We start from the raw sequence: 16,608 nt of genomic DNA on the forward strand, positions 1-16,608 counted from the left end.
ATAACAGTCTCATATACTAACATAAGTTAAAAGGCAGAGAGGATGTTCAAGGTGTCCCTGAGAGCTGTTACAGGCGGAATGAGGCCAGCGCCCGCGCCCACGACAGCTGTGGGGAGTGTCATGAGCCTGTGCTGCCAAAGCAAAGCAAAGGTCACCTGGCTCTCTTTATGGGCGGCACAAGCTGAAATGTAGGGAAAGAAATTGTTGCTCCTCTCCCCATTACCTCAGCCCTAACGTCAGACACACAGCAATGCCAGTGGGGTTGAGCATTGTGGCCCTGCAGCTATGCTGCTAGACGTTAGCAGCTAGTAAGCAAGAAGGCCTAAACAGCTTTACACAGTCACGCGTAATTGTGCATATTTATAGATTTTCGCTTTGATTTAATGAGTGTTAAGGTCCGTTTTAGTAGTTTCTTGTACATAACAGTGCCATATAAAACTATTTTACAACATATTGTTAATCTATCTGATCTTATTTTAACTATTTATTGAACATAGATTTTTTTATGGTGATCTTTTTGTTTTAATTTATGACTTATTATTTTGAAAAGGTTATTTATTAACCTGCACTACCATTCAAAAGTTTGGAGTCAAGACACTGACATTGACACAAAGACATTAGATACTTACAATGATTTTTAGATGTTTTTTGTCAAGATTTAAAGTTTTTTGGGAGCAGGAAGTTAACATACAAATAATATGCTGGAATTATCTAAGTATAGTAAGATGTCAAAAATTAAGTAATATCTAAAAGTAATATTTAAAAGCCACTCATCAAATCTGAGACATACTGGAAATTTATTCTATTATTATTTTATTGTTTTATTTATTATAACTTTATCATTAAATTTATTCTTGACATTATTATTAACGGTATCCAACTTATTAATTGAATTAAGTTTTGCTAGCACTAGTATTACATTAGACTCGTTTATTACATTTATCTGCAACAACTTTTTTTTAAAATTGAAAACAGTGATGATTGTAAAATGCTCGATAAACACACACTTATAACCATTTCACAACAATTAAATTCTTTATTAATGTGTCCAGTATGTATAAACCATTATGCTGTGAATGGACTGCTGCTGTGTATTTATAGATGAATTAACTTGGTTTTGTTTAAGCTGAGGGCCTGACAACATATTTCTTTACAACTATACTAAAATGCCTACACAGGCTCAAAGATAGCTCACAGTCTAAACTGCTCCTACATTAATATTCAGTGTTAAGCTTTGAATTGGAATATTGTCTGAATGATTCACTGCAAAACTGTAAAAGCAGTAAAAAGTTGGAGCAATATATGGATATTTTCCTTGAAGGTCTTACATTTCTTTCAGTGTGGGAAAAAAAAAAAACTGCATCTTGCAACTTTAGCTTGATGTTAACACAATAGAGGAAATCACATTGTGATCTAACGGAAGTTAGCATTATTGCTGCAGTGGTAACTTGAGCAAAAACTGCAGGATAGCTGCAGTACACAGTGAAAGGCGACTACAATTTTAAATAGGCTACTGAAAGTTCTTGGTGAAAGAATGATTTATTGCAATTTTAAATTTAATTAAAACAAAGATTTAATTGATAATGTTTATTTTTCAGATTTTTTGTTGTTTCCACTTCAAGTTGTGCCAAATCAGTCCTTACCCATGACTCAGTCACAGTAACATATGGCTTCTTTTGAATGGTGATTCCAGACTTTGGAATAGTAGTGTATATGTTAGTGTAGCTAAATGTTGCTATACTTTACCCTAACATTAGTAACCTAAAGGAAAAAATGTTGACCCTTTTATTTTTTGAAGTAATGCTTTACTTTGAGAATACACATACATCCAAACTTGCCACTTTTCAGCAAAATTTGCACATTTTTGAACACTTGTAGATTTGTGAATCATGTAGATTTGAGAAATTTTTAGTTTTAGGAGGGGCAGGGTGGAGGTGTTTGCTGGCAGCAGAGAATTCAGAGAGAGAAGTCCTATTCTTCCCCTAAACACACCCAACAATTCATTATTTGACCAACCCACAGATATAGTACTTAATATTTTTAAGGGCTAATCAAAGCTAAGAAATGTGAAAATTGAGCTACGTGTCGAAGTTGGTTACATTTTCGTTTTCTTCCTTCAGTGGCTTTCTAACAATGGGCAAAAAGGCTAATATATGTAAAAGGATCATTTTTATATACCAGTCAGCTTCCATTTACCTTGTCTCTGAAACTGATGTAAAACATGTTGATTTCCGTAGACAATCATGACTATGACAGCTAAACAACTGTCCACAAATGACATTGCAAGTGGCAATCATTGGGGTCCAAGCAAGCCTTATGGAGCTAGAATAATACAAACAATGGGCAAGGTTTTTAGAATGATCTCAATGTACAATAGATGTGGGGTCTCAAAAGAAGGTCCCTGTCAAATTTTATACACATTGAACTTTTGACTTTGGTATGGTAAGCAACAGGTCTTTAACAAATAAATAAAAATACCTAGAGAACAGTACAATATTTAGACGTTACTTAGTTGTTGAGCTCAATAAACTAAATAATTCCACAGCATCTACCCCTCTATTTTAGTTTTTAGAGTGCATCAGAATTTAATATTTAAGTCACTGAAATTTTCTACTAAGAACAATGTTGCCAGACGCTGCTACAGGGAATTGGTTTCTGAACTTGTCACCTTTGTCACTGTAAACACACACAAACTCAGAGGGTACCAGTGGACAGCATCCTGTTCCAATTTTACATTCCGCAACTTCTAATTGTTTACAAAGCCATAAATCCAGTGTAAACACAAACAAGCACTCTAGTGCAGCCCCATCCTCATGGGTCATTACACTAAAGGAGCATTTCCCTTAATTATCATCTATAATTAGATCATTAGATCACTAAATCATGAGAACTTCCAGCGGATTTGCTTTTTACAGTATATTAGATAGATAGTCACGGACATAGACAGGTGATGGTTTCACCTATTTTGTTTGCTGAGGAGTGATTAATTGGAGTGACTAAGATTATTGCCAAAAATGATATTCTGTTAATACACTAGAGGAAGGCTTTGGCAAGCCCTTATCAGCAGAAATGCAATTAAGTCTGGGCCACGTTTCCTGAGGTGTCTTCTTTCTGAAGCCCTTGCACAAAATCTGCTCTCTCCCACTGGGAGCCATGACAACAGAAGCAAAAAAAGCCCCCCTCATTATATTACCATGATTTTTGGATCTCATTTTAATGAAGGAATGATGAACAGTACCCTTCTGTAATTCGCCACACAAGATATATACCTTGGATGCAGTCTGAACAAGAAGCCTTATCTCCTTCCTCTTTCCTCTTTAGGCTCGTAATATGAGCTCTCCATTAATGCTGTTACTTATCTCCAACCTCCAAGCCTGTGTGTGCATGCTTGAATGCATGGGCGTGTGTAAGTTCACGTAGAGACTGTACGCACTGATACGAATCTGTCGGTTTCCTGGCGATTGGCTATCATCACTCTAACTCCCATCATGTGTCAGCTCCCAGAAGCTCCCTTGCCCTTCAGATGTCTATCCGACACTAGGAACAATGGCTTTTTTTAATCTCTGCTCTGGAATTTCCTTACTGTAAATGAGGGGATCTGGGCTGTGACTCAAAGCAAGGAAGGCTTTACAGAATAAGTAGAAAGGAAAGGGCTTGCTCAGGGAAAGAATACGCAGATGTTTGAATTACAATCTTCTTTTGGATATGAAACCATTGCATTGTTTTTTTTTTCCAGTACACTCTCAGAAATTAAGCTATGAAACTGTCACTGGAGCGGTACCCATCTTGTCACTGGGGTGGTTCCCTCAAGGCTCCATCTCAGTACCTTTAGTCAGGGAACATAACTGAACCATAATCCACTGAAATGATATGTTCTAAGCTGTACTGACTCCACACACCCCGTCTCGTCTCCAGGCTTTTATTTTACTGTTCTGTTTTAAAACATTCGGTTATGAAAAGGTACAAATACGAACTTTTTACTCATTTAAGGTGCAATTGGACTTTAAAACCACTGTTGTACCTTTGAGGGAACATTTACATTGTTTGTACCTTGATGAACCAAAAACGTACCAGCAGAGAATCTTTATTTCTAACAGTGTGAAGGATAAAGTTATAGCAACACTGCTGTACTTAGACATTTATAACAGGCATCTTTTGCCATGAAAGCTACTTTTCTTTGCTACTTTGCTGTTCACTTGACATACTACCTATATCAGGTGACATCAACATGTTCAGACATTGGGTAGTGCCATGATTTCTTGGGTGAAATGACATAGCATGTTTTAAAAATGAATGAAAATGAATGTGAGTGTCACTTCACCCCTTAGAGCTGAGTTACAAGGGGTGGTAGTTGAAATCATTCCTACGAAAACCCTCAAATAAAAAGAGCATTACTTCATTAGGCGACCCTGCCAGTCTGCAGTGACAGCAGAGGAGGGTAAAGTTCAGCTCCTCACTGCTGGGCTTCAGTTACATTTAGGGCATCATGTGCCTTCAAAGAGGAATAATTATTTCTTATTGCTCTCCTCTTATTATTTGGTGATATGAAACTGTATTGGTGATACCAAGACAGTAGCATACTATTAACAATTGTTAATGCTTGTTATGAAGAAAACGACCATAATACACTGAAACGGCATTAAACTAATGTAACACAGTGGTTATCGTCATTTTTAACAGAGAGAATTCTCATATTTGTGGGTTTCTTTGGTCTCTTGTTCAGCCATCTTGCCATTTTTTCTTTTTTTCTCATAACTCTCTGTTTGGAGTCTCTGAAAAACCTCTGTTTGGAGGATCATATAGCCCTAACACTTCACCCTACCCCTCTATCTCAACAAGAATCAGGACACCCTGCCCCTTGACGTGAATGCGCAAAGCAGAGGGCTAAGGGCTAAGTTGAAGGGGTGAGGGGTGAAATGGGATTGGACCTTTGTCTCCAAAATGGTAACCTTCTCTTCATAAGTGAAGGAAAAATGTTCTTAACTTTTGCTAATGACCTAAAAAATAACTTGAGAGCTTTTATTTTCTAGAGGTTTTACTAGTCCGTTTATCATTAAGTGTGCCTACAATAGAAAAGACAGCCAGCCTTGTAAAAAATATGAAAAAAAAAGAATAAAAAAAAAATTCCTGCATGACATTAATGTAATCAAAGCATAGTAATGTTGAGAAACTTTTAAGTGTTATAGTTTTCCAAACTTGATACAAACTGGCCATTTGCCCATCAGATTTGCTTTCTTCCCACTGTGGGAGTCACAGTCTTTAACCTCCAAATTTAGGGAGAAACCATTTTTGCTTCTTCTGTCTTTATTCCTTATGGAGTTCCCCCCATTAGACCTAATCTCAACTGCCTGTATCACATTATTATGACTTTCCTTTAAAATGTGGTTATTAATACTATTTTTAATATGTTTTCTCTGTTCAGGTCAACAACTCCATCCAAGTGAACTCAGTGGACGTTCCAAGCAATGACCTCATGGCATCCAATGGAGTGGTTCATGTGGTTAAGACACTGCTGTATCCAGGAGGTGGGTGAATGTGCAGTCATTACACTGACAGATGGTCTCTGTTTATGTACTTATGAGAGGAAAGCAGGGTCCATAATGTACGTAAAACATCTCTGAGATCTTAAGGCCAGCTTCCCATCCATGGAAGTGGTATATAAACGTATGATTATGGTTATGTTTTTCTTAACAATAAAATAAATGTTTTTTTGTGCTGCGGTTTTAAAGCTGCAGCTGTCTAGCTGCATTTACGGTTGCCAGTTATTATTCCCACCCCACACATTTATGACGCCCAAGCTATTTTAATGACTGCCTGGTTTGGCTGAGTGCAAGGATGGAATGATCAGTAGGGCAAACTTAAAAGTTTTTCTCTTGTTAAAAGATCTGCCGGTGGGCCGTGAGGATCTGCTGCTTCTGCTGAAGAGGCTTATTAAGTACATCCAGATCAAGGTACAGTAAGGATACAATTACTGAGCATTACCTGTAACTTCCTCCTAATTCTGTTGTGTTGTTTGCTCATTTGTTTTCTTTGTTTGTTTTCTCTTATAGTTTGTTTCTGGATTCACCTACAAGGAGATCCCACTCACCTTCATTAGTGAGTTCTGAACTGCACCAGCACATTCTGCCTGCTGCCATATAAAACCTTTACTGTTATATTCTATTTTATATTGTGTCAGTGCCCCAACCATGAGTCACTGCAATTGCAAGCCTTAACAGTAAGCATTTTCATGGTCTTATGGACAAGTAAATCCACATTTTACTTATCCGAGGGCCAAAATTGCTCAATCAGGGAAGAAAGTTCAATGACATTTGCAGACGCCGGCTGTATTGCATCAGTCATTAACATTTTACAATTAGCACTGAACAATTTAGAATATGTGTGAAAATAATTCAGTCCTTCATTTATTCCAACTATTCTGATTCAGGAACACATTAGCCTTCCAGAAGAGCTTGGCAATATGGCAAAAATAATCATATCACTATACATTTTCACGATACATAATATGTATCATGATATTTTCACTGCACTAAGTCCACTTAAACAAAACTAATCATGCTCTCTTTTTAATGAGGCATTACACTTCAGTGCAAGTTCAGTGTCCATACAGGGTCAAAAAAGCATATGGTTTATTAGGATAACAAAACTTATTACCGTAACAATAAAATATTTTTATATTGCCCACCTCTACTTGTTCATATTAACCGAGTTCTGCTTTTTAACACTATCCTAAGGTTTTAGTCCGTGATTTTTTCAATGAATATCAGACTGAATGTTGTGGGTATGAAAACGACGTCGTGTTTCGACAGACATGATTCTGTAAGTTTGCTAGTGCAGTTAGTTCAGAGTTCAGCTCCAGTCCTGAAACCCCTGCACTGCATAACTGTGGTTTCCTGGTTAAAATACCTGATATTATTAGCTGATTAATCCCTTCTTGAGCTGAACGAGGTGAACAGCAGAGAAACACTAAACTGTACAGTGCAGCGGCTCCAAGCCTGGAGTTAAACACTGAATTAAAGGTCTGTGTGTCTCTCGTCTCTCGGCTTCTGTCTATCACTCAAAATAGTGGTGACTATAAATACGAGTGACATCACGCAAAACGTGAGAATATAAAATTAATGTTATCAAAAATGCACACTTCATCTTTTATGTGAACAAGCCCTGTGGTTTGATGTTTGAACATTTGAACATAACTACTTCACAATCAAACTATTATCCTTCATTTTTGTTGTACATTTACATGCACTCAGTAATCCGACGATAATCAGATTTCTGCAGTTATCCAGTTATTCAAATGGTCATGTAAACACCATATTCTGATCTGGAAATCCAATTAAGAAATCCGATAAAGAGGCTGGATTTTAGCTCAGTAATCAGATTTCTCCAGACGCCGGTACCAGCAGCGTTTCCATGAGACGCAGCACAACACTGGAGTGGCACTGAAACCAAACACAAAATAAAGGATTTGAATATTTTTCATCTTCTAGATGATGTTTGTTCATATTTTCAAGTAAAGTGGCGCAATGTTTAAAAAAAAGCCGTGGCATGAAGTTTGAGTTTTACGTCACGTCCTCTCCTGTGAGTTTGTTGGCTGGTTGTAAAGCAGAAATCTAATTGCTGTCTGACTCATGTAGACCTGGAGTTTCCTGGAGTGATTACTGAAGTTCATGTAAACGTGTTGCTCGGATTACTGACAAAATCTGATTTTCTGCAGTTATCGGATTTTAAACTGCATGTAAACGCGCTCACTGAAATACTATACGCCTACCTTGACTTTGGCAGGAGATTCAATACTTTTCCTCGAACAGTCGTGGCACTGTTTTGGCACATTCTGACTGGGGCTTAAACCCATTATGAGAAAGTGATTCACACCACATTCTAGCATGTCACATAAATGTTGGTCTTCTATGACAGATTAACACACACTTGTGTATTAACATCACTTTTCTTTTGTGCAGAAAGAACTATCACCACCCACACTGTTAAATCAGGTAATACATTACACCACAGCTTTCTTGATACAAGTGCAGGACATGTACTCACACGCATAGGCTAGTGGTCTGTTATTCATCCCATTGACATACTGCTCAGCTTATTCACAGTTGACCCTATTTGACCTGCTTGAGTTTATTATTCTCAGCCATTTCTTTACAGCTCAGGATGCTTCTTTGTAAGAGCCAACCCATTAACCTGGCCACTCAATTAGACCTTTCTTTTAATAGACATTTTTCTCATGTATGTGTATTTGCACAGTTGTATCACTCTGGCTGACAACAGGGACGTGAACTTTGTCCGCACAGTAGTGTTGAGTTGATTGATTAGCCACAAAGAGCCAGAGTGAAAGAGCTAAATAGACTGGGACTTTTTTTGGTTGGCTTGAGTCCTTTCTGGCATCTGTTCAGGAAGCTGCTGGGCTGATAAAACCAAGCAGAACGTCAGTGGTGTAATGAGGATGATTGAGGACGTGCCCCTGAATGCAGGGCTAGGCCTACCTGCAGAGGCTTTGTATCATTAGCTCAGAGTTCAGTAGGGTTCAGATCAGCGATTAAAGTGAAATCGCAGTTTCTTTGTCAAACGTGTGCTCATTAATTTCAAGTTTAATTGCAAAAGTAAACTGTGCAGTTAGGGTGGAGCGCAAAGACGACTCAAAATTACAGTTCAGAGGAATTTTGACAGTGTAGCTATTCCCCTTCATTTGCACTTTGCAGTAGCCATTTACACTGGAATTTTAAGTAGTACAATGGAAGAGATAAAGTCACTCTTATTCACTGACCTACTGTCAAAATGACTGATAACGAAGCAAGGAAATCCTCCCATAAGACCTCAGCAACTAAGCAGACACTCTTTAACTCTTCTTTGGCAAATGACCCCTGAATGTTGGGGCAAAAGCAGGATGTAGAACCTCTGTTGCACAGCTGGGAAAAACTGCTTCCATTAGCGCTGGTCTTTAGAGAGCAATCATCGGCTGAAACTGATAGCTGCCTTAGAGCCAAATCCTGTCTTTCAGTTTTGCTTATGATCCCATTATAAACAGTAGTGGTGAGGATGATTGGTTCCGAACAGTGTCTTTTATGACAAATAAAACTTTGAATATTCTTTTTGAATGATATTATTGTATAGTGCAACAAACAAGATATAAAAAAATAAATCTTATCAGTCTGAAATCTGAGTATTTGCATTTTCTCAGCAATATAGCTAAAATGGGCTAGAAATGTCATAATAGTAGAATAAATAGACGCAATAGTCATTATATTAAAATGAATAAATCCCATTTTTGAAGACAATAGAATAAACTTATACTGATGTAAACAATGGGGACATTATGTTGGAAGTGGTGTAGTAGGCCATAGTTGGTCCAGAGAGAGCATGCTGTTCATGTTGTTCATACATTTTGTGCACATGCTGTATTTTTTTCATGCAGATGAATTTGCATGTTTTTTGTAATGTCTGTCTTTTTGCTCCAGTCCCCGAGATCAAAGTGACCCGAATGATTGAAACCCAGCCAACAGTTACAGAGGTGATTGTTGAGGGAAATACTACAGTCACAAATATCTCCAAAATCATCAAGACCAGCCCAGTTATCACACACATTACCAAGGTGATCGAGTCCAAGCCTGTTGTAAAGGAGGTGGTCATCGAAAATGATCCCAAGGTCACCAAGGTCACCAGAGTCATTGAAAGTAAGTTCCTGAAAACAAGAGCTCAGCACAAGCTTAAACTGGTTTTAGCAGCCACATTATTCACAACAAGATCGCAGAATTTTAATCCAACATCAAAGCTTAGAGTTCGGGAACTTATTAGTTTCATTGCTGTTTTTTTTCAGGCCACAGTTCTTCATCTGACGGGGAGATTGAGGAATTTACGAAGCTTCTGGGAGAAGGTCTGTGATTCTCAATTTTTCCACATTGTCATAATGTCAAAATCTTCTTTCAGTCAACAATATTAATAAAGCTTCTTTCTAAATAAACAGGGCAGCAAAAGAATAATGCAGCTTTGCTCAAGACAAGATTTACGTGCGATCAACTGCACAGCATGCGAAACAGATGTCCAGTGTATGTTCGTATTTTTCCCAGAAAGGATGAGAAAAAAAACTTATTTTTGAATGTGGTGTTAAAGCATGCAAGCAAGCATTGATTGTAGTAGAGGTTTGTGTCACTAGTGTAACCATGAAACGCAAAGCAGACCCCTGTTTGTGGCCGCTGGGCCCATGTCCATCGGTCTGATGTCATAGTATTCTTGGAATGACCTGCTGTGTATAAGAGCAGCTTGTGTTCTTCAGAATGGACACAGCAAGGCGTCTCTGTGAAGAGTGTTACATCTTATGCCGCATTATATGTTATAGACGTGACCAAGATTAAGAAGGTTGTGGGAGGAGAGGTTCGCATTCTGCAGGAGGAGGAAATCAAAAAAATCATTGAGGGAGGTTGGTGCAAGAAAGAGACTGACTCAACCTATCAAGCATGCCAGAGGAAAAGAGGCCTCCTCACCCACAAACCTCTCCACAACAAAAAAATCCACTTTTCTACTCTGTCGCATGAGACTTGATTGCTTCCTTTGAGTTCTGAATATGTAATCTGGATTATTAAACCCAGATTATATATCGGTGATATTTCTGAAGCTTGGATTCAGACCTCACAGCAATAATTGTGCACTTAATATCGTCCAAATTAGGCCAGGAATCTGTCATCTCTAAAACTGACACTATAACAAGTTGACTGATAATAAACTGACCTATTTAAAGTGGATTAGATCAGCACTACAGTGAGATCAGGACGATATTAATTGCACTGTAACCTGCATTTGAATGAGCATGAGTTGGACACAGTTTTATAACATTGGTCGTATGATTTTCTGTGCTGGTGGATTCACTTTCGTCTCAAGACAAAACTATACTGAAAATACACTCACTGTCCACTTTATTAGAAACACACAGTACTGTGCAACACATTATATACAAGTTATTCATTTCTCAGGAGGTACTTCAGAGGAGATTAGGTATAAGATAATCCACTTGCAGAAGGAAGGGGAAGGGTTTCTCAAACGCTAGAGGGCGCTCCCGAGTGAGTCCAAAATGAATGGGTTAATATGGAGCGTTTGAGCAAAATCGTTTATAAGTGCTTAAACATTTTTAATGTAAAAGAATGCAGTCATTTCCTGAACACAGAGCAGCATAAAACATTTTAACACTGCTGTTATATTTTTAAGAGCTTTTGAACTCGAGTTATAGGAGTTTAAAACGCGCCTCATGTACATTCATGATGTCCGTGAGCGCGAACAGCCAATGAGCTGCTCTGCTCGCCAACCATTCGGCACTCAGTAGCAGTAATGCCCACCTTCTGCTGCCCAAAACCTGTTTGCTGTAGAAAAAAGGAAACATACAGGTGAGATTTCTTTGCTTTTTGAGTGATTTACATTCTTCTATTTCCTCAAAAAAGGAAAGTTCTGAGCGAGTGATTAGAAACTACTTTAACTTCTCGTTTTTAACTGTTGAGCTCCATTTACTCCCATCCATTGAGGACTTGCTCATGGGTGCCCTCTGCTGCTTAGCAGTCCTGTTTTTGGGGAAAATAGGAAGTGGCCAGGCTTTTCATAAACCAGCTTTGTTTTCCTTTTTGAGAGAGAGGAGAAAATCAAGCTGCTTCAGATCTGAAAACATCCACAGGTGTTTCTGTCCATCCTTCCACTGTGAGAAGACGACTCAACGCTGTGGGTCTGAAAGGATGTGTAGCTGTCAAGTAGAACCTCACTGAGAAAAGGAGACGGACACATCAAACAAAGAAGCTGAACAATGGACTGACCACCCCAGAGTCCAGACCTCAACATCACTGAATGTTTGAGATTAATTGGATCGTGAGAAGCATGAAATCCAGCTAACTTCTAAGACTGAACTTTGGAGGTGTTTCAAAACAGTTCTGCAGATTTCAGTGAAAAACTAAAACCAAGTCTCGGAAAAGAAGTGTGGACACAATAAATACTGAAACATGTATATATTTAGTTTTTGAGGCTCAGTTAAATATGTTTTCTGCTTTTTCACTGCTGTGCAATGAATAACTTGTACTAATGTCCAGTGGTCTCTGACTTCTGCACAGTACTGTACATTGTACTTTCCCCACTCGCTAGCCACCTACCTTATAGGTCCACTATATAGTTGACCGAAGCCCATCTGTTGTCACACACAATCAGGGTTGCTGGGTTGCCTTACACACCTCAGTGTCCCTGCTAGGTTGTGAGTGGTCCACCACTCAATAATATCTAGTCAAGAGCGGTTATGTGGTTAGAAACTGACCGCTGGTCAAGGGCTAGAGAAAGCTGTGTATGGTAACAAAGGAGCTAAAGTTTTTAACTGTACACCAGCAAGATGGGCCTGGAGTGTGTTTCTAATGGTTGGAGAGTTCTAGATAAAGTGAGTGTTATTTGTAGATAAAGGGGTCTTTATTGAAGATGAAGGATGTAAATGTTCTAAATGTAAAAGCTTCTTTAACATTGGACACTTTTAGAGATGTTTTCTGAAATGAAGGGATGGAAATGTATCCACCAGTGACACAACTGAATGATTGGCAAAGTGTCTGTAACACATCATTTTTATGTCTCTGAGCTTTATCCAGTATTGTTGAAGCGCCAGATAGCTGAGTCTAGAAAACAGTATTCGTTTTATGATTGATTCAAATCACTTGCAGAGCTTGGATTAGGGGCATTAGTCAGGGGTGTTTGAAACATCTTTAATACGCTGAGATTTTCCTTACAGAACTTTTAGACGCTGGATCCAGTTATAACAACATTATCTGTTATTTTTATGATTTAATTCATGTGAATCACAAATGCCAGTGATTTAATTGCATCTATACACTGAGTCTTTTGGTTGTTGGCAGTTTTTTATGAACAGGAATGTTGCAGTTTAGACTAACATTCCTATTTTGCTTACAACACATTATTAAGATTCTGGCTAACCAGCTATAGGAAATTGATCTTGTTTAAACATTGTTTTTGCAACTTACCATCATGTTGTAGTTTTCAGTCGAGCAGTGTTTGATTTAGCCTGTTGGTTTAAGTGTCTATGAGTTGATTTAGCCACTTAAATAATATTTAGGTAGACGTTACTTTGTTTGTTTTACTGGAAATTTTTGAACTGGATCTGCAAAATAGGATGTTCCACATGTTCTCTCTGTCCCAATAGAGCAGTTCCTCTGATTCGTCTCTGTTGCCTGGGTGCGGTGTGTTTGTTCCTGTAAATAAATAATGCTTGTATTGTTTCTTTCTGTTCGTGAGGTGGGCCAGGGATCACCACCGTCACCAAGGTGATCAAGTCAGAGCCACATATCATTGAAGGTGAGATTTGATAGCATAATCAATATGCAGTCAGTAGTTTTGAGCATAACTAATAATGCAAATCATTTAAAAAGTCAGTTTGCATTCTTACTGATGCTTCTGTTCCTCCACTGCAGGTCCAGATTTCTCGAACCCAGATCAAATTGACGCGGAATCGGAGCGGATCGCCAAACTTATCAAAAGTTAGAGCCGTCATTAACCTACAGGGGTTCCAATCTGTGGTCCTGGAGTACTTCTGCCACACATTCCCCTCCTCTAACACACCCTCTTCAACTGAGGAAGGGTTTGTTAGCTTATTAGTTTTATTAGTTCCAGTAAAATGGTAGCAACCAGGCTTGAGGCATTAAAGAGCTGGGAACACTCCTAAATACACAGGACAGGGGTACTCCAGGACCATCATTGGGATTCAGTGATAAAGATGGTGACAGTTATGCATGAAATAGGTGACTATGCTGCAAGACGTTCTAACTTAAGCTGTCAACTTTCTTTTTTTCAGAGGGTGGCTCTCAGAAAAGAGCAGCTGTCAAAAAATCACCAGGTAAGAAAAGCATGATGGATAGACTCAAACGAATCAATGGCCAGTTTTCCATCAAGCTGTCAAATTAAATTATGTGAATTATTTCCATCAGCTCTGTACAAGAGAATATAATACTCTATGACAAGTCCATAAAGGCACGACAGTGAACTGTAGAGCAAGTTTACAGAGAAATTTTTAATGTTTGCCAACTTTTCAACGCTGTTTTGTTTTGCATGCTTTAAAACCATTGATTTGACTTGATAAATGCACAGGAAAATTAAACTGAAGCTGGCAGTGAAAAGTTTAAAATTGTAATAAAAATTTCCTGAGCCATGACAACAAATGTGAGTTTCATGAAGCCAACTTCTGCAACTAGTTGGTTTAAGTAGCTGGCTAATAGTGACAGCTGTTTATTTTTCCAGCCTGCTGTTATTGTGATTTATGTAGATTAAGATTAGATTAATCTTCTCCTCTCTCAATGCCTCCTAAATTTACACAGAGCTCAGTTTCATTTATTATACAAGAGGACACAGAAAAGCTCCAAATATCCTCCATTAACCTGTGACTTTAGGACAGGATGAGCGAGAAAACAAACACTTAAAAATACAGTGTGTTCAAAAATATGAGCTGTGTTTGTAAAATTAGTGGAGTAACTGAATGTCGTGTTGTGTATATCTGTCAAGTTGCATGGAAATGATGTTGCCTGCAACTCACAACATGCAATTAGTTGCATGAAAGTTTCTGAAAGTCTAAGAGTGCAAAGACAAAATGCGTACTGTGGCTCAAGATCAGCTACAGACACCGTACATCTATTTGCTGCCTAAAATCATATCAGGCATATGACCTTATATTTTATTTACATTTAGGTTTTTATTGAGTCAATGTGTTTCTGTTTTAATTTATCACATTTCTTTCTTATCCGCAAAACATGTATCCTCCTCAAAAGAGCTTGGATTTTGAAATTTTGAACAGCAATATTTGCCATTTCCATTAAGTCATTTTTAATCAATATGTCAAAATATACGCAAATACAGAAGTAAGTTGTTCACATACCTGAATTTGTCTTTGTTACCTTATGAAGTGTTAAATGACTGATTAATTAAAGCATTCGTCCATATATCGTTTTTTAATAAGTATTTGTATATATGTAGTTTATTGAACTACATAAGAACATCTCCTCCATTTCCATGAAGAAATGAAAAAGCAACAAACTCAATGCAGCAGCTCCATTTTCTTGCACCAGTTCTCTCACGAGTGTCGCGCCGCTCTGGTGACGTCACCACACAGCCTCGTTAGGACTGCTCCATTTGTGTGACCAATAGGCTACTAAGGAGGAGTCTTCAGTCCGACCGAAGACCCGCACTACCTCGGCTGCAACCTAGACTTTGGAACACAGCTATAGATGGAAGCCCAGCTTGTGATACTTTTTAAGAAAAGAAACTTCAGCTCAAAGTGACTCTGATTGAAACAGTTTATAGTACACATGACTGAATTACAACGTTCACCAATTATATGTTTGTTCCCTTCTACCTTCTTCCTGTTCATGTTGCAGGGATGAAGAGGAGAGTGAGACTGGTGAGACATCCTGCCAAGCGCAGACAGTGATCCCGAAGAACAGGACGTCTGTTCATTCCTACTTCTCGGACTAAGAGCGCTGATCTGGGATCTGAATTTGCATTTTAGGCCTACACTAATGAAAGTATACTGGCAGGGCTGGAGTCGATCCTAGCTATTCTAGCTAATGGAAAGTGTTACAATGACAAACTGGGGCTTCGCTTAGATCAGTTCTCTTACTCTGAGAAAATAACTCCGAGAACGTCTTCCGACTCTTCCAATAAAAAGGCAGTAACCAAGATCAGGGCATCATTTGGCACATGCTGTTCCCTGCAGTCTCCTCAGAGCGTGAAGGGAAGATGTTGATACGGAACAACATGTTAGCCCACAAACATAATCTGTTATTAAACGCTTCACGAGATGTTTACAGCCTCAAAGGAACTGACGTACCGACGTCTTTAATAAATGCAATTAGTGCCTTCTGTCTAAAGTTTATCCATGCTGGGACTGAACTGGTGGTGGTGTGGAGGGAAAATAGGAGGTTTAAATAATATTTTTATATTTTCGACGGCATGCCAGGAGCTATGGAAGACTTGATGTCTGACCTGTGCATGTTTTTGGTGCTTGCATTCAGGCCTATGAATGTGTTTTTTTTACATTTAAGGATGTGCAAAGCTTCACATGTTTTCGTTTGAGCATGCTGTAAACCGTATCACGTTCAGAGCGAGTGCAAGTGTACGCTCTAAACCGACGCACTTATCCTGTTACTTCATGTGACTTTTTGTTTGTTTTATTCAAGTCATTTCAGTCTTCCTAAGTTCCCTAAAGCACGATACTTTCAGCTTGGCATTCTTGTGCACTTGTTCGTTCTCTATAGCATCTATCTCCTCCTGATGGTGTATGTATCAAGTGCCTCTAAACCCCCTCAAAAGTATGCACCTGTTACCTCTGTTTGGTAAATTGTTTAATAAAATTGACCTTTAATGGATGTACGAACACCGTTTCGTAGTATTTCATATTTATGGTGCCATTATTTTCATTCTTTTTGATTCTGTGTGTTATAATAGCCAATATGTTCCTCGGCTACTACCTTAAAATGAGGTCATCGGTTACAGGTGTGAATTTGTGGTTTGGTTATTTGACCTTTGCCGTTTTTGATGTTCTTGCAGACCTTTTTGTCCTGGCAGTGGGCAAACACGGCTTTTGAGACA

At 38.5% G+C, this 16,608-nt stretch overlaps 1 protein-coding gene across 2 annotated transcripts in view; it reads left to right on the forward strand.

The window, feature by feature from the left end:
- The window catches only part of postna (periostin, osteoblast specific factor a), a 55,132-nt gene extending 38,739 nt beyond the window's left edge, over positions 1–16,393 (forward strand). The window contains exons 14-24 of one of the 2 annotated variants that reach the window (XM_036594414.1): positions 5,423–5,525; positions 5,884–5,951; positions 6,051–6,096; positions 7,959–7,991; positions 9,465–9,680; positions 9,824–9,880; positions 10,343–10,423; positions 13,267–13,326; positions 13,443–13,508; positions 13,823–13,864; positions 15,396–16,393. In XM_036594414.1, coding sequence (XP_036450307.1) covers positions 5,423–5,525; positions 5,884–5,951; positions 6,051–6,096; positions 7,959–7,991; positions 9,465–9,680; positions 9,824–9,880; positions 10,343–10,423; positions 13,267–13,326; positions 13,443–13,508; positions 13,823–13,864; positions 15,396–15,448 — 825 coding nt within the window. In that variant the 3' untranslated portion in view covers positions 15,449–16,393. The remainder of the gene's footprint in view (positions 1–5,422; positions 5,526–5,883; positions 5,952–6,050; positions 6,097–7,958; positions 7,992–9,464; positions 9,681–9,823; positions 9,881–10,342; positions 10,424–13,266; positions 13,327–13,442; positions 13,509–13,822; positions 13,865–15,395) is intronic. The other variant, XM_036594415.1, reaches the window with a different exon arrangement.
- Positions 16,394–16,608: the final 215 nt, after the last annotated feature.

This window comes from Colossoma macropomum, unplaced genomic scaffold (genome assembly GCF_904425465.1).
Source record: "Colossoma macropomum unplaced genomic scaffold, Colossoma_macropomum, whole genome shotgun sequence".
Taxonomy (NCBI): domain Eukaryota; kingdom Metazoa; phylum Chordata; class Actinopteri; order Characiformes; family Serrasalmidae; genus Colossoma; species Colossoma macropomum.